Source organism: Engystomops pustulosus, chromosome 3 (genome assembly GCF_040894005.1).
Source record: "Engystomops pustulosus chromosome 3, aEngPut4.maternal, whole genome shotgun sequence".
Taxonomy (NCBI): Eukaryota; Metazoa; Chordata; class Amphibia; order Anura; family Leptodactylidae; genus Engystomops; species Engystomops pustulosus.
This window is the reverse complement of record NC_092413.1, coordinates 145,891,425-145,914,999: the sequence shown is the minus strand read 5'-3', so window position 1 is coordinate 145,914,999 and position 23,575 is coordinate 145,891,425. Positions and strand designations below refer to the sequence as shown.

Sequence of the window (23,575 nt, the reverse complement as noted above, 5' to 3'; positions counted from 1 at the left end):
CGTTTCATGAGTGCAAATCATCTCCTTCCACCTTAATCTCTATTTCTGCAAGTAAGTAAGAAGGTGATTTTAAATGAAAGCGACAAAAGATGTAACTGGATTCTTTGTAGGTGTAATAATTTCAAGGCTATTCAAATATTCAGCAGTCTAATGAGTAGTCTATATTGTTTGTAGTATGCCATGTGAGTCGGTATAAACAACCTTCTGTATCATTCATATACAGATTAAAATGGCATCAAAAACTTCCTGGATTGGTTATCATGAAGCTACAATCACTTTGTATTTAAATCAGATGAGTTTTCTCTGCTCAATCTTCTTCACCCCAAGATTTAAGATAACTTGTGCAAAACAGGTACACATAGAAATGACTTAAATGGAACCTGTCACCACATTTGCACAAATACAGCCAGTGACAAGTTCCTATAGAGCTCTTTTACCTGACTGACACCATTGTTTTAGCTAAAAATAGTTTCACTTACATCCACATAAGTCACCTCTTATATTACCTGGCATCAGAGATGGTTGTGTCCTGCTCGGCCGACCCCTCCCATCTAATACACCCCATGCCTTATGCCTCCTTACTGGTTACAGTAAATGTCACGTGACCAGAGTGACATTATCTCAGGTACTTTAGCCTCTTAAAAATAGCAAACTGTACCTAATGCATGTATCTGACCACATGAAGTCACAACTGCCTCCATGGACTTCTACTCCTCTCCATCCTCATGAAGGCTGCTGTGATCTCATGTAACCACATACATGGTATACAGTTTGCTATTCTTAGAAGGCCAAAGGACCTGCGATGATGTCACTGGTCACATGCCATGAATGTAACACAAGGCACTGTGTAAAAAAAAATTACACAATGGGGCACATTTACTTACCCAGGCCCTGTGCGATCCCCAATCCGGACTGTCCAACAAGGAGGAACTCTGCTGCGATTCATGAAGATCGTGCGCCCGATATCCTGCATGTGTCGCTTCCCCGCTCAGAACCGCTGGAGTCTACCTTCTTCTTCCGGGTGTATGTAAGTGCATGGCTTACATGGCACAATTTTTTAGCTAAATCCCGTGGTTTGTCCGAATCCGTCGAATCGTCTGACGCCCCCCCCCCATTTGTGTTGCATGAAAGTCAGCGCGATTGCCGCGGGGCCCTTAGTAAATGAGCCCCAATATTTCCTGTCTGTACACAAGCTTCATATGTCTGTAGTTGAATATTAGCATAATTAGCATAATTGGGAGTGGTTCACTGCCAGCCTCAGAGAGAGAGAAGTGTCACAGCCAGCAGACATTAAACAGAAAAGCTAATTTGCATATAAGAAAAACATCTGTAATTAAGGTAAAGTGCCCCACTGGCAGCTAATTTGAGTTGATATGGGAAAACCCTTTATCAGCAGACATTGTTAGTCAGGCTGGTCAAAATCTTTAACAATTTCAGCATATATAGTAAATTATAATATAGTGTCTCTCCCTAAATTAATTACACTAGCTAATTGCATAAATGCATCACCAGAACATAATAAAATCACTGCCAATGCGTTTGCCATTATGCATTGCCCACAAATTAAATGTAGCACCTGCGGAAAGATTTTCCATCCAGAAAGTACTCCTACACCCAGGGCAGGCTCCAGTTTTTAGTGAAGCAAAAAAGTGTCAGTGCTCTACTCCACAATAGGCTCCTATTCACATTTGGTCATAAGGAGCAAGCAAGAAAGTGTCAGTGCTCTACTCCACAATAGGCTCCTATTCACATTCGCTCATGAGGAATCTCACCACCCCTTTTCTTCAGGTTAGGAATAGAGGTCTCCTGGGTTCAGCGTCCTTTTTCCCAGGGATGCAGGCAGCACAATAACATGATGCTGATGTGTCACAATGTGGGTGCTGCACAGGAGCTGAAGCAGGGGTCATGTGTGGCGCACTCATGATCTAAAGACGCAGTTACTATTGATTATAGCTTAATTTAGAAAAGGTCATGGGCACCTGCTCAAAAAGTCAGAACCTCAGATGGTTGTATTCGCTGCCCAGTGGCAGAAATGGCCCTCTGATGTCAGGAGTGTAAGAGCTGACATCCAGGAGCTGAATGCAAGGAGCTTGTTTTTGACTGGCAGTAGTATCAGAATGTGGGGATCTTCTATAAGAATGGAAGGAGCTTTGTTAACAAATCTTTTATATGGACATCATGAGATGAGTGCATAGATATGCTATACCCCTTCTCGCACAGCCTGTATCTCCATGTCTCTCACATTCTCTCATAGCCTGGATCTCAAAACCTACTTTTTCTCCAGTATGCATCCCATGTCAACTACTTTCTTCAGCCTGCATTCAATATCCTATTTCTCATAGCCTGCAGCTACTTTCCTCCCTCGGTCTAACAGCCTGTAGCTTATATTCTATACCCATATCTTCTCTATCTACATGTAGATGCACTTTTTTTTGTAGACCTACAGGACCTTTGAAGGTGTCCATGAGCCATTGGACCTGACATCATTGCTCATCCTGTAGTCCCACAATAAATTGCTTCTACATAGAAAAGCTATTATCCTCTGGGCTGAAGGGCCTTTGATGATGTCATCAAATGTCCTTGAATCACAGAGAGCAGCTGCTATATGCGTAATGCGTTTTTCTTGTAAATTGTGGGTCATGTGGTAGGCAACAATGTAGCTTTTCCAGAAAAATGTATACATTTTTGTCACTAAGGCCAAACATTTTTTTAAGAAATAACACAGATTAAAGAACTTTTCTTAAAATGTCACTGCAGAACATTGTTATTATAACCCCATCAATAACAGTAAGAAAATGTCTTGTTGAAAAGCTATTAAACAGGTAATGTGAGTACATTTCAGATCAAATCTAGCGTGGCCTTTTATTTAAGAAGCCTATGAGCTATGAGAGACAGTTTCCTAGTATCTAGACCAGCAAATGAATTTTGTTTGAGAATCAGTGATATCCCGAAGGTGATACAAGGCTTAGAGAAAATCTATATTTATGGAACTAGCCCTACAGCAATATAAGGTTTAGCAGCAGATCAATATTTATGACATTGCTATTAATTGTTAGATCTTTGTCCACTGCAGAAAACAGGTTTTGCTTTTGTTACACCTGAAGATAAAATATGAGATATTGTTTTTGACTGAAACAAATTTACACAAATTTATTCAAAATAGCACTTAACAGATCTGCACAAAAACAGGTTTGCTTAGTTTGACTGATAATTAGTATGTGAAATATGAAACCCAGCTTATGAGGGTCACACTAGGACATATAGTTATGTGATGTATTCATGCAAACTTTCTCTATGGCATTTAAAATTGTAACTTTGTTGAATCTTATTCATGATGTGATTTAATGGGGAGTTTAGTATATAACAGCTACATTATGACAAATAACACTCCTATGTTATTGTCACAGAGGCAAAATGTGCCTAACGCCCCTTCCACACTTGCGTTGCAGATAACATCAGAGTTTGATCAGGGTGCGATCAGGGTTTGGTCAGTGAAAAACTGACATTTTTCATCAGAGTTCAATAAGTTTTCAGTCAGTTTGTTCAGTGTCTCAGGTTTTCATGCACATTTTCAATGCATTTTTAAAGCAGTTTCAATGCGTTTTTCAAGCACAAGTGATGCTTGAAAAACGCATTGCACTTGCATGTGTCTCAGACTGCAATGCATTTTTGATGCGTCTCCATAGACTTGTATGGTGCGTTTTTCAAGCACGTAACTTGCAAAAGTAGAGCATGCTGAGATTTAAACGCGCGTTTAAAAAAAATGCGCGTGTGTGCGTGAAAAAAAAGCAAGTCTGAAAAAGCCCATTGATTACAATGGGTAAGAGTGGAATGCAAGTTCTGCACGTCAAAAGCACCGCAGAACACGCGTGTGAAAAACGCAAGTGTAGAAGGGGCCTAAGAGTATGTACTCAGTTCACGGTTCCTGTTCCATTATGTGCACATGTCAATGAGTAGTCTTGTTTTATTCATAATTTTGTCAACCCCTTCCCTATACAGCACAAATTTTTAGGCATATAATAATATGTACTTAAATGTCTTTGCCCTGACGGGATGAAGGTCTCTTGACATAGGACCCTACTTGAATTAAAAAAAACCTTTTAATATATGTCTTTAAAAATAAGAAATGACTTATTCACACATTCAACCATGGTACCGCTTGTCATGTCAATAGCCCAATGCCTGCCTCCAATTGCATATGTAGCAAGCACGTGGCTGTAGATGCTGCGTTACTCCATATTAGGAAATCTACCACCAGGATCAAGAATTGTAAACCAAGCAAACTGACATACTGCTGTGTGTTCCCTCTGACAGGAACTTCTTTTAGCTTCTCATGCCCTTTTTTTTAAAAAAAAAAAAAGGCTATGCAAATTATGCGAATAAGCCTAAGGGGCTCTGGGGTGAATTAACAGCTATAGAGCCCAGAGCCCCTTAGGCTCATTTGGCTAATTTTGGATGCCTTTTTTGTAAAAAAAAAAAAAAAAAAAAAAGGGGCATAAGAAGCTGAAGGAAGAGGAGATTCTGCCAGAGGGGGTCACACACTGGCGTGTAAGTGTACTCACAATCGGTGATTCTGGTGGTAGATTTCATTTAAAACCTGTCACTAGGCACATAATAGGCCAAAATTATTTGATTGGTGGATGTCCAGCTGCTGTAACTCTAAGGCTGCATTCACACGAATGTGTGATTTCTCCAGGTCCGTATTTCCGTGCCGTATGAGACTGTACATACGTAGCGTTTTTCATCCGTATGTAGCAAGTATGTAACCCATATTTATTCGTCCTCATAGACTTCTAGGGCAAATGGAACTGAAATACAGGAGAAAATAGGACATGCCTAATATTTTTTTAATGGCAATGTAAATGGTTGGACGTATTGGGCATTGAAATGAATGTGGCCATAAGTAACCTGTAAAAAATGGTACGGTAGGGTAGAATGCACCCATTTTCAGACGTTCATGTGAATGCAGCCTTACTGATCACAATAACAGGCCACATGTGCCTTGTATGAATTAAGTAGCAAGTTACACATGCACTTGTCACTTCAATTATACAGGCAGCAGATACAGTCACTGTGTAGACTGTATATACTGTACAAGAACCACAATGCAGGCCAATCAGCCAAAACATTTTTTTACCATTGTATAATTCAGCACAGCATAATGTTGTATAATGTTGCCTAGTGTAACACCCAGTAATACACTTCAGATGCATACTTTGTAAGGGAGTACAATTTATGGTTGCAGGTGGTTTAGCTCAATCATGTCCCTACATGTTTATAGGCATTAACGGAATGTGACTAAAAATAGACTGAGGTTCACTTTCTACCGAAATGTTAACTTTAAGCCATAGTAAATGAAGCAGTTATTTTTCAGTTGATTTAGATACATGTGGTCAAGTCTTACATCAGGCGTTTTCCTAATGTCTATCAAGAAATAGCGCAGCCTAGTGTATACGGTCCATTGCTTTAGGATTATTCCATCAATAGATGTTTTGTAGTTGCAGTCAGGAAATCAGGAGAAGAAACAAATATTGTGTAGCAGTTACCCATTTACACCACTGCTCGTATGTTAATGTTATGGAGAGGTCTAACAGGATGGTGCACTTTGTGTGGTACCTATAATTTTAGTATCTTTGATATATTTCTATACATCTATAATAATGCACGATACAGATTTATATTTGTTTGCTTTCGTTCTTTTCACAAGTTTTATATTATTATTAGCTTCTTTTCAAGTGGATCTATGTAACGAAAGTATTCTATGTATCAAAAACATTATTATATTTATTGATTATTTTTTAACGGTTTTCTAGGAAACCTACAAAAATGAATAAATATAGCAGCAAAAAGAGATATTTGATAACATTAGAAGATATTGTCAGATCTTATAGGGCTAAAAATGTATATCTCTAGAAACAACCAATATATATAGGGAACACATTTATCTGTCTTATATTTGTGATAATGACTATTGTTTCTTTTCATATGCGTTATTGTGTTGTTTGTCACCATTTAACATAAATTCTGGAGAACAATAGGACAATTGTACCTTATTTCACACATCACAAATTAAATTCCAGTTCCAAATGTTACGATTCAAGCAGAAGTGAGTGGAGGGATTCTTACCAAAATGCGATTTTGGTGATTTTGTAATAAATCACTTTGTAATAATAATAATTATTGCTAGGTTAATATATATATATATATATATATATATATATATATATATATATATATATATCTATATATATATATATATATATCTTACCCATACATGCTGTGCCTTCAATATTAGTCCATACTACTACTATGACAGTTGTTCTTAGTGATCTCATTTAGCTGGATACTATTTCTCCCTCACTATTTATATTTCTATCCATATGTATCTATCAATATATTGTATGGATTCTGTTGGAAATGTAATGTTTCTTTTTTGTTTCTTTTTAAAATAGGTTTGGTCCTAATACAATACATTAAGAAATGACTTATACAATAACCAACTATACAAACCTGGTTCTTTCACCACATCAAAAGGATATTCATCGTAGCCTTGACCAAATTACAACTAATCAAAGTCCAATAAACCACAGCATGGAGTTCTGTGATACACACCCTATGGATTGTAATTTGACAATGGAAGAACTTCTTTTCAAGTATCTGGGACCACGTCATTCCAGCTACTTTACACCAATTTGTGTGATTTACCTTCTTATCTTTGTAGTTGGTGCTGTGGGGAACACTTTAACCTGCATTGTGATTTTCAAACACAAGATCATGAGGACTCCTACAAATTATTATCTCTTTAGCCTTGCCATTTCTGATTTGCTGGTTCTCTTGTTAGGTATGCCTCTAGAGCTTTATGAGCTCTGGAGTAATTACCCCTTCCTTTTTGGAAGAGGGGGCTGCTCATTTAAGACTCTATTATTTGAGACAGTTTGCTTTGCTTCAATATTAAATGTAACAGCACTGAGTGTGGAAAGATACATTGCAGTGGTACATCCTCTTCGGGCCAAGTATGTAGTAACCCGGAACCATGCAAAGAGAGTCATTATTTCAGTGTGGGTTCTGTCCATTATGTGCTCTGTGCCTAACACCAGCCTAATTGGAATCTACGAGCTGAATGTACCTGGTCTTGGAATAATCCCTGGCTCTGCTATGTGCACTTTGGTAAAACCTAGATGGATTTACAACCTCATTATACAGATTACCACCATATTTTTTTTCTTCTTGCCAATGGGTACAATCAGTATTCTATACCTGCTAATCGGCCTTCAACTTAAGAAGGAGAAGATGCTGCAAGTCTTAGAAGCTAAGTCTGGTGGAGATGGAGACAGTTACCAAAATGTCAGACTTCAACAAGAGAAAAGCAGAAGAAGGCAAGTGACTAAAATGCTATGTAAGTTATTAGATTTTTTTTTCTTTTAAAATTATATTGTTAAAATGTGGATATCTTAAAACCTTTTCAGAATGCAGGTGATGTGGTAAAATACACCCTAGGGGGGATTTATCGTGAACTGGCACATCGTGAGCCAGCGTAGGAAGCAACTCCCTCCAGCCATGACCAAGCTGGCAGGCAGCTGCACTACCAGGCAACTCTATGCTAGGCCCTGTCTGACATAGAATTGTTCTACATTCTGAGGCCCCCTTCACGTCCCTCCATGACCACTTTATATGGAGGTAGTGTAAGTGGGAAAATAATTTTAATTTCTGGCAGGCTGTCAATTATTTTGAGACTTAAACTCAAGAAAACTGGAGTCCAAGACTCTGATAGATATGTCCAATCAGTCTTTATAACTAGGATAGTTGTCCGTGTTACACAGCAATTTGTTTGGAGCATGCGTGGTCTTCTCTACAACCATTGTTGCAGAAATGGAGAACAGAGTATTTTAAGTGACTATGAATAATAGAAACATTAAGCATTGGTTGGCAAACACACAGGAGTGCTCCATACATATTTTATCCAGTTCAGCCTTATTTCCCTGTTACAAGTGGGAGAGAACAAACTCTATTCCAAAAGGCAAATGCACACATACATATACAATCCACGTGCCAATGTGACTTCTGTGTTCATGTTTACAGCCAACAGTGACTGAAGGTTACATAAAAGTGATCATAGACATTTGCTACTGGGCATTGCTCAGGATCTCCTGTAGCAGAAGATGAAGTCACAATTTCATTTGACAGAGAAAGCATCACATCATTAAATCTATTTAGCTTTTTGTCATTAATTCATAATTACTGTATATACTGGCGTATAAGACTACTTTTTAACCCCTTAAAATAATGGCTACAGTGGGGTCGTCTTATACGCCGGATATACGGGGGCCGCACTGTGTGAGGTGTTTTTTTTCCCTGTCAGCGCGTAGAGAGCCGCTTCCTGGGACCGCCGCGCATGCGCGGCGGTCCGCCTCTCACAGTCATTAGAAGAGGCTTAGTACGCGCTGACGGGGCGGCGCGCTGTATGCCAATGCAGCCGCCCTGTCACAGCGGTCGGCGTCACAGAGCTGGGGGTCACAGGCGGCACTTACAGAAGCATGTCGGATCTTCATTAATATCACAGCTTACAGTTATGATCACCAGGCACTTGCTCTCTTGTTTGTTTTGCAAAGTTTTAAGCAGACTTTTTTTCATTTGGGAGAGGGGTAGTCTTATACAGTGAGTATATACCAAATTCTATATTTTTAGGGCAGAAGTTGGGGGTCGCCTTATACGCCCAGTCGTCTTATACGCCGGCATATACGGTAGTAGTTACTTCTTGAAAAAGATTCATAGTTGAATCGAAACGTTGCGTTTTTATGCCCGGATGATGTACCAATAAAGATTACTTCATACTTTACCTCTTGGTGCTGTGGCTTCCTCCCTCGATTATTAGTAGTTACTTCTCTACATTTATTGAAAAAGATCCCTACTTCAACAGTGGCTTAATTAAAGGAATCCAGGATCAATATTGTGAACAATAGTTTGTAGTTTGCATAAAATAACATATAATCTGTATAATAGCTTAAACAGTTTCCTATATTTATTACAGCCCAAGAAATGAGATAAGATTTAGAGGAAGTAGGCACATGCTGAGGGATATGAGACAGAGGTAAAGAGGTAAAGAAATTCTATGTTGGGCTTCAGGAATAGCAGGTTTAAGTACAGCATTAGTACTATAGAAAGCATTGTAAAAAACTGAGACTTATTTACTAAGGGTTCGTGGACACACTTTCGTCGGACTATCCGCCGTTTTCGGGTTTTGCATGGCCGTGACAGACATTTAATAGAATTGTGTCGCACACGATTGGATTTTGGAGCAGCTTTGCTGGCTTTCATGCAACAGAAATCGGGGGCGTGCCGTTGGACAATCCCACTGATTCGGACTGAGCGTGGGATTTAACTTTCAAATTGTGTCACAAGATCAAGCACTCACATGCACCAAGGAGAAGAAGAAGTGGAACTCCGCCGGACCTGAGCGGGGAAGCGACACATGCAGGATATCGGGCGCACAATCTTAGTGAATCGCGGTAGAGTTCATGATTGTCGGACAATGCAGTTTCTGTGAAATCCTCCGGATGGGTAAGTAAATGTGTCCCACTGTGTTATCATCTGTTCAGTTAGTTCTTTAGTTAGTTGATCCTCATTTATTGAGGAGCAATATGATGAACCCAAGTTCTCCCCAGTCACCTGGTTTGGAATTACTTAGATGGAGATATTCATGTAGGTGTGTATGATACATTTAATGTTTTTGTGAATTTTATTTCCTTATCTAATAGGAATGGAAATGCTAGAAATGCTATATATAACCACAGGAAATAGAGCTGCTTATTTCATATCATAAAGTTAGCATTTATGGCATTCATGAAGCCATATATTCTTCTGTTGTCTGGTTCCAATGCAATATAGAGCAAAAGTAGATAAATATTCTGATTACAATGGCTTATGTTATATGTATGACTATTTGGGTTCACCATTCTCAATTTTTTTCCTATGTGAGATAAGCCATTAGTATTAGCCATAGGGACAAATTTAAACAGAATTGGGCTTCAGTTGCAGGTAAAATAGGTGTCTGGGAGTTTTGTTGTATTTACACAGTTGTAAAAGGGATGTGGCTTTCTATGTACATAGTTTAGTGGTGTATTTTTAGTTCTACTCTCCTCTGTGGATGATGCATTTCTTTTCTTAATGTTCTAGTGGAATTTCCATAAGCTTTGTTTATGAAGCATGCTGTAAAAACAGCTCTAAATCTTAAAACATAAAATATGTATATATATCAATCACCCCTAGTACAGCTGGCAAAGTCAGGTGTGCAAAGATGACAGCATACAGCATGTGCAACTAGTTTAGCATGTATTTACCTTCATCCAAACCCTTTAATCACTAAAATAAATTATTTTATCATTTAAAGTATATTTTGTATCCTTAACAATACATTCTCAAACATGTGTTTGTAGGCTAAGTCTTGAGATGATCAATCACTTTAAAATGAGCAATATGATATGTTCTCTCTGTTAAATGCAGAGCAGAGTTCACAGAGTACACAATTTATGATGCCTATCATTATAGCCAGAATGTGATCATTGTTGCTTATCTATATGTGTCTTCTGAATAGCATGCTTGATATGCATCTGTAAGTATCTTCTGTTGTAAGGAGCCATAAAAAGATTGTCCTTGTTCTGCTTCAGAGAAGAAGCATTTTTCTATTTTAGTTGGGCAGTTGTGAGACTATTAATCCATTTAGTCTAATTCTTAGAGATCACGATAGAATAGTCACTGAATTTTACTACCCTGTTTCCCTTAAAATAAGACATCCCTTGAAAATAAGACCTAGTACAATTTTGTTCAGGCTTAAAAATATAAGGCCTCCCTGAAAATAAGACCTAGCGGCAGTCATTGCAGCAGCTCCTCCCGCACCATACATTAGTATTGGTAAATCTTTTAGATGCTGCAGAAGGTTGTGACATGGGGAAGAATTCATGGAAGTAAATCACTGACTGATGCGCTGCAAATGTGATACCAGCAGCGACCAGGATAAGAAGGGTCATCTATGGAAAGTGCTTTTACTAAACATGAGAAATTGGGGCCAATGATTCTAATAGAAATGGAGTCACAAGAAATACGGCATGAAATTCTGAGTTTGGAGAGTCATAAGGATGTTAGAAAAGTAGATTTTTTGTTCAATGATAAATGTAAATTCTTGTTCATCGAAAAATAAGACATCCCCTGAAAATAAGACCTAGTGCTTCTTTAGGAGCAAAAATTAATATAAGACACTTTCTTGTATTTGGGGAAACAGGGTATCACAGGCTAGCTCGATGACTGTCCCAAGGCTATGGGGTCTGTTACATTTCATGTGCTGCTATCATATAAATGTTAACAATCTAGAATGCTACTTTAACACATGTTCACAAAAAAGTCGAGCTCTGTGAAAATGGATCAGTTTACCAATGGAAAGTGGTGTAAGTTCTTATATTTTCTAAATGGGGTTTGCCCATTAAAGAAATCTAGAATTTTAATCCCCCTAGTGATTACACAATAAAGATAATTTTTAATCCCCGTACTTTACAATTTTACTCAGTTTTATTGCCGTTTGAGCTTCTATAACTCAGTGATGGTCATTGTAAAATTGTGTGGGTGGGGATTCTCTAGGAAGACACTTTGGGGCAGATTTACTTACCCGGTCCATTCGCGATCCAGCGGCACGTTCTCTGCGCTGGATTCTGGTCCGGCCGGGATTTATTAAGGTAGTTCCTCCGCCGTCCACTGCGCTGCTGCGCTGAAAAGCATCGGAACGCGCTGGAGTTCACCGGCTAGGGCTGAGTGAAGCTAAGTGCAAGCGCCGCAACAGATTTTTTTGTTTTAAATGTGGCGGTTTTTCCGAATCTGTCGGGTTTTCGTTCGGCCACGCCCCCCGATTTCCGTTGCGTGCATGCCAGTGCCAAAGCGCCACAATCCGATCTCATGCGGCAAAATCCCAGGGCAATTCAGGGGAAATCGGCGCAAATCGGATATATTTGGTAACACGTCAGATCAGAGATGATGATATCTATGAGATGAATATAAAACACAATGACAATCTCAGCTCTGATAACTCACCTAATCAATAAAACACAGTCAGCACTGCTATAAAGACCTTATCTGTCTGTAGCTTGTAGAGTAAGTCTCTCTACGCTTCTTGCCGGCAGGAAGTGCTTGTGTCTGAGATGGTCTTGTAATGCAGGGGTAGAGGCAGGAGGCAGAGAGCTCTGCGTGGGCATAAAAGAGAAGCTATTTATGAGAAGAATCCAACCATAGTCAGAAGATTTACAGTCGAATCCAGGGACAACCAAAATTGTAAACACCAGGACTGATAGAGACAGTTTGGAATTATATCTGTGAAATGCTGTATTTTTGTCAATAACAGTGAATTAGAGATTGTGTTCTTTTGTTATCCTGAGTATATTTAAGAATGTTGTCTTTGTAGGAATACACCTTTAATGACCTTCTGTACAATCAAATACGATCTACAATACCTGTCCAAACAGGTATGGCTCTGTATTAAAGGAGTAATGATATTGATTACCATCTATTAACTTACTAGAGAACAAAGCCTGAGGTCCAGCTCCATGCTCTGTGTAATGGTTGGCCCCAGGAGCTGCAGCTGAGCTCCTATTAAAGTGTTTAGGATCTCAGCTGCAGTTCCCGGGACCGGCCATTACCCACTGGCTCTGTTCCTCGTTAACATTTCGACACACGGAGGCTGACCAGTTCTGCTCACTGGTGGTTGTCCTAAATGTCAGATCCCTGACCAGAACAATGACATTGAGAGGTTTAATAAATTGAAAATGCAAGATTCATAAATATTTTATGAATGTACTAGGACTTGGACTAGGAGTAATGGAGGCTGACTTTGGACATGATCAATCATTAAAATATGGGCATTTTATTGAAAATGCTTTATATTTTGACATATGTCTTGCTAGAGATGGCAAAGAACATGCTTGGCATCCAGTTGGCCTGACAAATCCTTTTCGATCATTCTAGACTACAGAGAATAATACTGCTGTGTGTATCTAATGGTTTAGGATATTTTTGTCCCTCGGAAATTATTGCCCAAGGAAAAATCTGCTTGTTTTTATATTTAAAGTATCCATGCACCATTTCTTCATCTAATTGGTTTTCTTATCATTTATTCAATGCATTTATTTGTAACAGACCCATTTTTTGCCAAGACAATTAACAGATTTAGAAGCTTAGTTCCAAAGGATCCCTGAAGATTATTTCAAATGCTAGCAACAATCTTGTCATATAAGATCATATTTATTTTTGTGGTGTCTGCTCTGCACGCACAAGTAACGCACATCCTTCTTGATGTCAGCATAAGGCCAGAACTAATACAGACAAGGCTACTGTGTTGCCTCTTCTGTTTGTTTTTCACAGCTGGTCTCACTGCTGACAGCTCTGGATGTGTTCGAAATCACTGCGCACAGTTGAATGAGGCGCATCTGATAGAATTACCTTTTAAGTCTTCGTCATACATCAGAGTTTTGTTGCTATTGAATTAACAGAACATTTGTTGTCAATAAATTATTTTATAACTACATACGGATTTGTAAGTGAAGAAAATGATAAAGGACATCTTTACTGTTCTCTTTCATGATGCATCTGATTAGACTTTTTGTATGAAAAAACTAAAGTCTATAAAATAGCATCCTAGTTCTAATTTAATCTCCCTGTAGAACACCTATAAGAAATCAGAAACATTTCATTCACCTCAAAGTCTGTCTAGTGTAAAGCTGTAAATCTGTACGACAAGTGTAGGAAGGGAATGCACCAGCGGTTTTCTACTGTTTCTGGAACTCATGATAGAAAGTGTTTGTAATAGTCAGGAAAAGCAAAAGAAGGAAACAAATATCATAAGACACAACCTTATTAGATGCAGTTGTTTTAAAGGTCTTCCAGGATCAACATGCATCCCAAACCGAAATTTGTGCTATGTAGGGGGTCTCTAACAGGAGCAGAGAAGTGGCCACAAAACTATGTAATGTCAAGGGGGCTCCTGAGATCCATGTCTTACCTACCCGCGGTTCTGCAATGGTTCCTGTTTTCCAGCACATGCTTTCCCACCTCCTAGGGCAAGATTGCGCTGGGCATCCGCCTATCTAATAAATGGCCTGCCTCTTCCTGTCACCCCTGCCAGATCTTTGTGTTTCCATGCCTTAGAGAAAGCTGTATTCCAAACCCTGTATGCTTATCCTGATTTCCTGTTGTGACCTCTGTTCTGTTCCTGACCTGGGTTCTCCACTGCCTGCCCTGACCTTCTGTTCTGCTTCTGACTATGATTCCTTGCTGTCTTTCATGACCAACTGCCTGTCTCCAACTACGATTCTGCAGTCGCGCCTGTGGAGCGGCCTGGTGGTAGCACACCACAGTATGTCCAACACACTGGACTTTTGGCGGGCTCTGGTGAAAACCTGGTGCCACTTAGACTCCATTCCCAGGTGTCGGCCTACGTCATCGTCCTCGGTGGTACAGTGGGTCCACTACCCCTGATCCTGACATTTAGCAATGCAGATACGCAAGCACCCCTGACATTCATTTTTCATTGATACTCAGATATGCCTCCATTTACAACAGATTTGCTTATAAATAGTTACAAGTGCTATGTGTCTCCTCCTTTGGAATCCCTAGCCAATTCCGATGACTGACATTTTTAGCCTTACATGTGTCAAGACCGTACCCAAATCCTGAAAACTTATTTGCATATATATAAAACACACAAAAGAATGTAACCCTGCTTTGTTTCAACAATAAGTTTCTTTGAAAAGTTTGATTTGTTTTCTACACATACTGCTAGAATCTACTTGTCTAGACAATATTGTTGCATTAATAATAATTCACTGCTAAATCAAGTCATATTATTACATGCCCTCTATGAAAAAGTTAAAAAACAAATGATTGAATGATGGGAGAGTTAAAAATTAACTTTAATTTCTAATCTCAATAAAAAACAGGGAATAAGAACACCTCTGTGAAAATCTTCTATTCTGTGTCCATATATACTGAAAATAAAAAAGATTTATTGTGATATTGTCATCACATCAACACTGTCATCCTAGTTGATTGACAAACTAACCCTTGATGAGAGTTTTTTTTTTTTACTCTCACAGTAAGAATAGAGATAACTGCGCTACTGAGCCTTTCTAGAATATGTTACACTTCAGTCACCCCTGGATGTACACTGGAGATCAAAATAAGAGAACAATATATGGTCACTTTATTTTTTCAGCAATAATGTAATCTCCATTGATCAACATTTGATGGACTTTGTGTAAAGGGTACACCATACCACTAGAACAGCATTGAATAATATACCAAATATATTATACCAAAGTATATCAACATAAAACAAGATGATCATAATTACAGAACAGATATGACTGTAGCAAATAAAAAGATTATTAACTACATTTTATGAAGGTTGCAACAGGTCACCAATCAGGAGGACGTGTACATGCTGTTGCTTTGGGTGACTTCAGAACATCACTAGTCTCTCTCACTGCTCTGGTGGGATATTGTTCCACTGTTCCAATCTCTAGTACAGTTGAGGGTCTGCATAACCAATCCTCAATTGTGGACTTACTCTACAAGCTACAGACAAGATAACTGACTGTGTGTTTTATTGATTAGGTGAGTTATCAGAGCTGAGAGTGTCATTGTGTTTATATCCATCCATCATGGATCTTATATGACGGGGTCCCATTGTTTTTCACGTGCCATGAGTGCAGGACGAGGAGAAGACGGTGCAGCGGGGAGAAGAAACCGGAGGTGAGTATAGCCTGCTGTGGACATTTTATTTATGGGGGAGTGCTCTACTGTGGACATTTCATTAAAGGGGGGCTCAGCAGTGGCCATTTCATTAAAAGGGGGCTCTACTGTGGACATTTTACTATTGGGGGGCTGTGCTGGGGACATTTAAGTAAATAAGGGCTTTTCTGTGGACATTTCTGTAAATGCGGGTTCTGCTGTGGACATTTCATGAATGGAGGGACAGTACAGCGGTGGTGTTGTCAGGTGGAAGAGATGAAGCCTCGGGGCTCGAGGTTGGATTGGATGCTGGAGGTTGGTAATGTGAAAAGCCCAGGGCCCATGGAACACTTAATCCTCCACTGACCATGAACCATGATAGTCTAAGCACATTGTCAGCACACAGCATCTCATAGCATAGAGGAATCATGCAGTGTCTGCTTAGAAAGTCACTGGCCACACTCTAATATTTTTACACTGACCATCACTGAGTAAGGCTACATTCAGTAGCTGCCTGAGAATACAGCGGCTTGTGGGAGAGGAGGAGGGGTGAGTGCTGCTTCCCTCTTCATAGGAAATAGTGCTGCATAGCCGTGCACACAGGGAAAGATAAAGCATGCTCAATATTTTTCCTGTGTACAGTGTAGCAATGTATTGTCGCAGGTCGCCACAGCCATCGATGGGGACGTATATAAAATATACGTTCCCCCTGATGGTTGTGTGAATGCAGCCTAATAGTCCGCAATAAAACTGAGTAAATTGTTAAGTAACGGGGTCAAAAATGTTTATCTCTAATGTGTAAACATCACTAGGGAATTAATCTTTCTTTCATGGGCAAACCCCTTTAAGTAGTGGTGACCCCCTTTGTAGGCAATGTGATTTGCCACATATAAATCTATGAATTCCAGAATTATTTTATTTGTGATCTTCAGGAAATTAATATAATTACTTTCATTATAATGATCATGTGGCAATACAATGTGGTAGATTTATCTATTCTCTTTCTAGCTTTCCTGTCACTCTAGCTAGATAGATAAATATGTCATTGAATCCTGCTTGACTCATGTATAAATTTAAGTAGAAATACAGAAAAGTTGCAAAAAATTAGCAAATTTACCACTGTGCAAAAAAATAATAACTTTTTGATTCTAACATAATATGAAAAAAAAATAAAAAAGATTTACCCCAATGTGGTTTGAATAACATACTGATGTGTTATTTATTTTAATACATATGAAAGCTATCATATACATTACATCAGAAATGGTCATTATTAAAGATGAGCGAACATACTCGTCCGAGCTTGATGCTCGTTCGAGCATTAGCGTACTCGAAACTGCTCGTTGCTCGGACGAATACTTCGCCCGCTCGAGAAAATGGCATCTCCCACTGTTGTGATTTTTGGCGGCCAGAAACAGAGCCAATCACAAGCCAGGAGACTCTGCACTCCACCCAGCATGACGTGGTACCCTTACGTCGATAGCAGTGGTTGGCTGGCCAGATCAGGTGACCCTGGAATAGACTAGCCCCTGCCCGCGCTGCTCGCATCATTCTCTGTCTGGATGCCGCTAGGGAGAGAGCTGCTGCTGGTCAGGGAAAGCGTTAGGGTGTTCTATTAGAATAGTGTTAGGCAGGAGTGATTCTACAAGAACCCAACAGCCCTTCTTAGGGCTACAATAACGTTTTATTTTACTTTTTTTTGGTTTGCTTGTGGCTGGGCTTGCTGCCATTAGTAGTGCAGCTAGTACCATATTGTGAGTAATTTGCAGGGAGACTTGCTACCGTTATGTTTAGCTCTTAGTGACACACATATCCACCTTAAACACTGAAGTGGGACAATTTATTAGGGGTTTGATTTCAATTAGGCACAGTCTGCTGATTTATTTTTTTTTACGTTTATTTCTTTTTATAACTCAAAGTAATCTGGCAAAGCCGTGTGCTTTCAGTGTAGGCTAGAAAATAGCCATAGGAGAACCCCAACGGCTTACTTAGGCCTACAATAGCGTTATATTTTCCTTTTTTTTGTTTGCTTGTGGCTGGGCTTGCTGGCATTAGTAGTGCAGCTAGTACCATATTGTGAGGAATTTGCTGGGAGACTTGCGACCGTTGTGTTTAGCTCTTAGTGACACACATATCCACCTCAAACACCGAAGTGGGACAATTTATTAGGGGTTTGATTTGAATTAGGCACAGTCTGCTGATTTATTTTTTTTACGTTTATTTCTTTTTATAACTCAAAGTCATCAGGCACAGCACAAAATCCAGTTGTGTGCTGTCAGTGTAGGCTAGAAACTAGCCATAGCAATAGGATAGCATCGTTTTGTTTAAAAAAAAAAATAAAAAATAAACACACAAAAAAAAAAAAAAAATTTCAGTTTACACTTTAATTTGGAAAATGTTTAACCCGAGGTCTATTGGTAGAGGACGAGGGCGTCCAACTACTGCAGGGGTCAGAGGCCGTGGTCCTGGGCGGGGTGAGACATCACCTGATGATGAGGGAGCAGGGGAACGCCGAAGAGCTACACTCCCTAGGTTCATCATGTCTCAAGTTACTGGGACTCGTGGTAGAGCACTGTTGAGGCCAGAACAGTACGAAGAGGTGATGTCGTGGATTGCGGACAATGCTTCTAGCCATTTGTCCACCAGTCAGTCTTCCACGCAGTCCACCCATGTCACTGAAATCAGCACTCCTCCAGCTCCTCCACCTCAGCCTCCTTCCCCCAAGTCTGCCCCCTCCCAGCAAAATTTGGCATTTGAACCGGCATACTCTGAGGAACTGTTTTCTGGACCCTTCCCACAGTCACAAACCACTTGTCCGGTTGCTGCTGAGCTATTTTCCAATGCCCAGGTTTTCCACCGGTCGCAGTCTGTGGGTGATGATGACATTATTGATGTAGTGGAAGAAGTGTGTAAAGAGGAGACACGGTTGTCAGACAGTGGTGAAGTTGTTGTCAGGGCAGGAAGTCCAAGGGGGGAGCAGACTGAGGGATCAGAGGATGATGAGGTGACAGACCCAAGCTGGGTTGATAGGCCGGGTGAACACAGTGCTTCTGAGACGGAGGCGAGTCCTATAGCAGAACAGGTTGGAAGAGGCAGTGGTGTGGCCAGACGGAGAGGCAGGGCCAGAGCTGGTGCATCAGCGCCAAATGTTTCCCGTAGTCAAGCTCCCGTGGCGAGGGCTAGATTTTCAGAAGTCTGGAGGTTCTTTAAAGAAACACCACTTGAAAGAAACACCGGACTGTGGTGTGCAACCTGTGCCAAACCAGGATCAGCAGGGGTTCCACAACTACTAGCTTAACTACCACCAGTATGCGCAGGCATATGAATGCTAAACATCCCACTTAATGGCACCAAGCCCGTTCACCTCCGGCCGGTCACACCACTGCTCCTTCCCCTGTGTCATCTGCTAGTCAGCCCCCTGCCCAGGACCCCGGCCCAAACACCTCCCGTGCGAAAACCCCATCTTCGCCTCCACGATCCTCCACAGCATCCACCAGCGTTCAGCTCTCCATACCCCAGACGCTGGAGCGCAAAAGGAAGTATAGTGCAACCCACCCACACACCCAAGCCCTCAACGTCCACATCTCCAAACTGCTTAGCCTGGAGATGCTGCCCTATAGGCTGGTAGAGACCGAGGCCTTTTGAAACCTCATGGCGGCGGCCGCCCCTCGGTATTCAGTCCCCAGCCGCCACTACTTTTCCCGATGTGCCGTCCCAGCCCTGCACAAGCACGTGTCAGAGAACATCATCCGTGCCCTGACCAAAGATCTTCATAATAATTGAATCAAAATGGTGGTGAAATTTAGAATGGTCAAATTTTGTCGGTTATACGTTCATTTAGCCCTAAAATTTACACATTTCCAAAAGATAAAAAGAGAAAACTCACCATAAAATTTGTTCTACAATTTCTCCTGAGTGCAGCGACCCCCCACATGTGGACATTACTTGTGTTATGGGGGCACAGCGAGGCGCAGAAGGGAAGGAGCACCCTGCAGCTGCCAGGATTTTAGTTTTCTCGTTGCCCCCTTTTGAAGGCTATAAAATTTTCGCTTTTCCGTTATTTGGATCATGTGACGGCATTTTTTTTGCGGGATGAGATGATTTTTCCAGTGTTACCATTTTGGGGTTGGTATCACCTATTGTTGAAAATTTAGGAACTTTTTTTGAGGTCATGAGTAGAAAAGCATCAATTCTGTACTGGATTTTTAACTTTTTTTTTTTTTCATGTTCACCGTATAGCCTAATAATCATGTTATCTTTATTCTATGGGTCGATACGATTACGGGGATACCAGACATGAATATTTTTTCTTATGTTTTACTAAATTTGCCAAATAAAACCCTAATGTGGGGAAAAATCTATCATTTTTGCATCGCCGTCTTCCAAGTGGCATAACATTGTTACGTTTTGGCTACAGAGCTGGTTGATGGCTTGTTTTTTGCGGGACATGTTGTTCTTTGCAACAGTATCATTCTGGAGTACATATGTTTTGTTGATCACTTTTTATTGCATTTTTAGTGGGATATAATAGGTAAAAATCATAATTTTTGGCGGGTTTTTAACGTTTTTTTTTTACGGCGTTCATCATATGGGTTCAATAGTTATTTAGTTTTATTCTATGGATTGTTACGGACGTGATGATACTATATATATGGGGTTTGTGTTATGATTTAGACTTTTTTGAGCGTTATATGTCTCTTTATACGTTTTGGGGCTTATGGGCATTTTTAGTGCTTTATAAAGTAATTTTTTATTGAAAAACATTTTTTTTACATTTTTTTACATGATCCACCATGGGATATGAACAAGCAATCATCTGATTGCTTGTTCTTGATAATACTCTGCAATACTAATGTATTGCAGGGTATTATCAGTGCCAGCCTATGCAGATGCATAGGCTGACACTTTGCCTTTAAGATGACGTCACAGACGCCATCTTAAAGGTAAAGCCTCCAGGCTTCTCTGGGGTCCCGATCGGACCCCAGAGGTGCCAAAACAGCGATCGGCCCCCCGAAAACGGTGTGGGGGGGCCGATCGTGGGGTAAAGACTCCCAGAAGGCATGTTAAATGCCGCGGTCGCGTTGACCGCGGCATTTAACGGGTTAAACACCCGCAATCGGAGCCGGGGATGTCAACGGTAAATTACCGCTGAAATCCCGCGGCTAACGATGCCGGTTCGGCTGCTGTGCAGCGCTGAACCGGCATCATCTCTGCGCCATAGCTGTACTGCACTGAGTGCTAATCGTCGGAAGCTGCGCAGTACAGCTACGGCGCGGAGCGCTAAGGGGTTAAACAATTTTTTGGAGTGCCACATACAGGCACTCAATCTATTTAATTTTTTTGGAGGACCACCTACCTGCTCCTCTGGTTTGAAAACTTTTTTGGACTGCCACATACAGGCACTCAATTTATTTAATTTTTCTGGAGGACCACCTACCTGCTCCTCTGGTTTGAAAACTTTTTTGAACTGCCACATACAGGCACTATCCAAATTAAATTGTCTCCATAGCAGCCTCCACATGTCGTCTTTTTAGCTGCCTCCACACGTTGTCTCCATTGCTACCTCCACACGTCATCGCCATAGCTGCCTCCAAAAGTCGTCCATATAGCTGCCTCCATACATGGTCTCCTTATCAAACGAACTGTGTCAGGCAGAATTTTGGGTTGTTTTCATGGCTTCAACATCAAACTTGTTAACTTTGTCGCCACCCTGCTGTGTAATCCACAAAATATACTGGCAAACTTTTATCATTTACCGATATTATTTCAGCGCTTCTTGCGCATCTGTTTACATTCCCCTCACCCGCCATATCCTAAACTTATAAGAATGCTACTACACTTGATCTTATACAAAAGGTTCTAAGAAGTGCTGTTTGGGGAGTAGCCGAGAGACAGGGGCTTGGATAGGCGAAAGCTCGCCTGGCAGCGGAGCGCCAGCTCCATCTCAAGATCCAACTAACATAGTTTTAACTGCAGCACCTTTAATCTACTACTAGTTCACTGCCTCCATACATCATCCCCTTATCAAACGAGCTGTGTCAGGCAGAATTTTCAGGTGTTTCACCAGATACATAGTGGAACTCGGCCCATCTGTCGCCGCCATGCTGGAGACCTGAAGTTGCAATCATAGCATGGATGCCCCATACTGTCGCTCTTAATCATGGAACCATTTCCGTAAAAACAATTAAAAATAGAACCACTATGCTATTCCATTATTCCTAGGTGAAATATTCAAACGACCCGGCCTGCTTTGAAAATTATAATTTTTTCAAAGTAAACGCTTCTGGCCCCCGGCCCATTTTGGGTGGGGAGGAGCCGAGAGACAGGGGCTTGGACAGGCAAAAGCTCGCCTGGCAGTGGACCGCCAGCTCCATCCCAAGATTAGGCAGCCTCAGAGGCATCCATGCATGCTGCCCCTGCTGTTTCCTGTCCATTTTGCCTCCACGATCCTCCACAGCGTCCACCAATGTCTCATTTCAACTCTCTATACCCCAGACGCTGGAGCGCGAGAGCATATGCAGCACATCATCCCCTTATCAAACGAGCTTTGTCAGGCAGAATTTTCAGGTGTTTCACCAGATACATAGTGGAACTCGGCCCATCTGTCGCCGCCATGCGGGAGACCTGAAGTTGCAATCATAGCAGCGCAATATGGATGCCCCATACTGTCGCTCTTAATCATGGAACCATTTCCGTAAAAACAATTAAAAATAGAACCACTATGCTATTCCATTATTCCTAGGTGAAATATTCAAACGACCCGGCCTGCTTTGAAAATTATAATTTTTTCAAAGTAAACGCTTCTGGCCCCCAGGCCCATTTTGGGTGGGGAGGAGCCGAGAGACAGGGGCTTGGACAGGCAAAAGCTCGCCTGGCAGTGGACCGCCAGCTCCATCCCAAGATTAGGCAGCCTCAGAGGCATCCATGCATGCTGCCCCTGCTGTTTCCTGTCCATTTTGCCTCCACGATCCTCCACAGCGTCCACCAATGTCTCATTTCAACTCTCTATACCCCAGACGCTGGAGCGCGAGAGCATATGCAGCACATCATCCCCTTATCAAACGAGCTTTGTCAGGCAGAATTTTCAGGTGTTTCACCAGATACATAGTGGAACTCGGCCCATCTGTCGCCGCCATGCGGGAGACCTGAAGTTGCAATCATAGCAGCGCAATATGAATGCCCCATACTGTCGCTCTTAATCATGGAAGTCGTCTCCATGGCTGCCTCCACATGTCGTCCCCTTATCAAAAGAGCTGTGTCAGGCTCATTTTTCGGGTGTTTCACCAGATACGTTATGGAACTTGGTCACTATGTCGCCACCATGTTGTGTTATCAACTAAATATACCGTCAACCTTTTGTTCACATAGGAAATCATTTCAGCGCTTCTTGCTCACCTCCTTTGGTGAAGCCTGAGTCCATTTAGGGTATGTCGCCATGACACTCTCTAGCCTGCCGCTGCTGCCGCTGCCTCTGCATGCCGTCCCCTATAGTGTCAGGGTCAATTATTGCATGTTTTAGATGCTATCTAGCCTCATTCGGTCACTCTATCATGGCCATGCTGTTGCCCATAATTTTGGCATAATGGTGCGATTAAGCAGCCTCAGAGGCATCCATGTATGCTGCCCCTGCTGTTTCCTGTCCATTTCCGTGGTGTTTCCATCCTTTTCTGAGGTTCCCAGGTGTTTGGCCAAGCTTCCCTGTGCAGAGCCTTGGTCCCCTTGAAAAATGCTCGAGTCTCCCATTGACTTCAATGGGGCTCGTTATTCGAGACGAGCACTCGAGCATCGGGAAAAGTTTGTCTCGAATAAC

General features: G+C 41.2%; 1 protein-coding gene across 1 annotated transcript in view; it reads left to right on the top strand.

Moving 5' to 3' along the window:
• The window catches only part of NMUR1 (neuromedin U receptor 1), a 66,476-nt gene that overhangs the window by 18,670 nt on the left and 24,231 nt on the right, over positions 1-23,575 (top strand). Inside the window, exon 2 of the mRNA XM_072142458.1 lies at positions 6,453-7,396. Within this exon, the coding sequence (XP_071998559.1) occupies positions 6,481-7,396 (916 nt within the window). The 5' untranslated portion in view covers positions 6,453-6,480. The remainder of the gene's footprint in view (positions 1-6,452; positions 7,397-23,575) is intronic.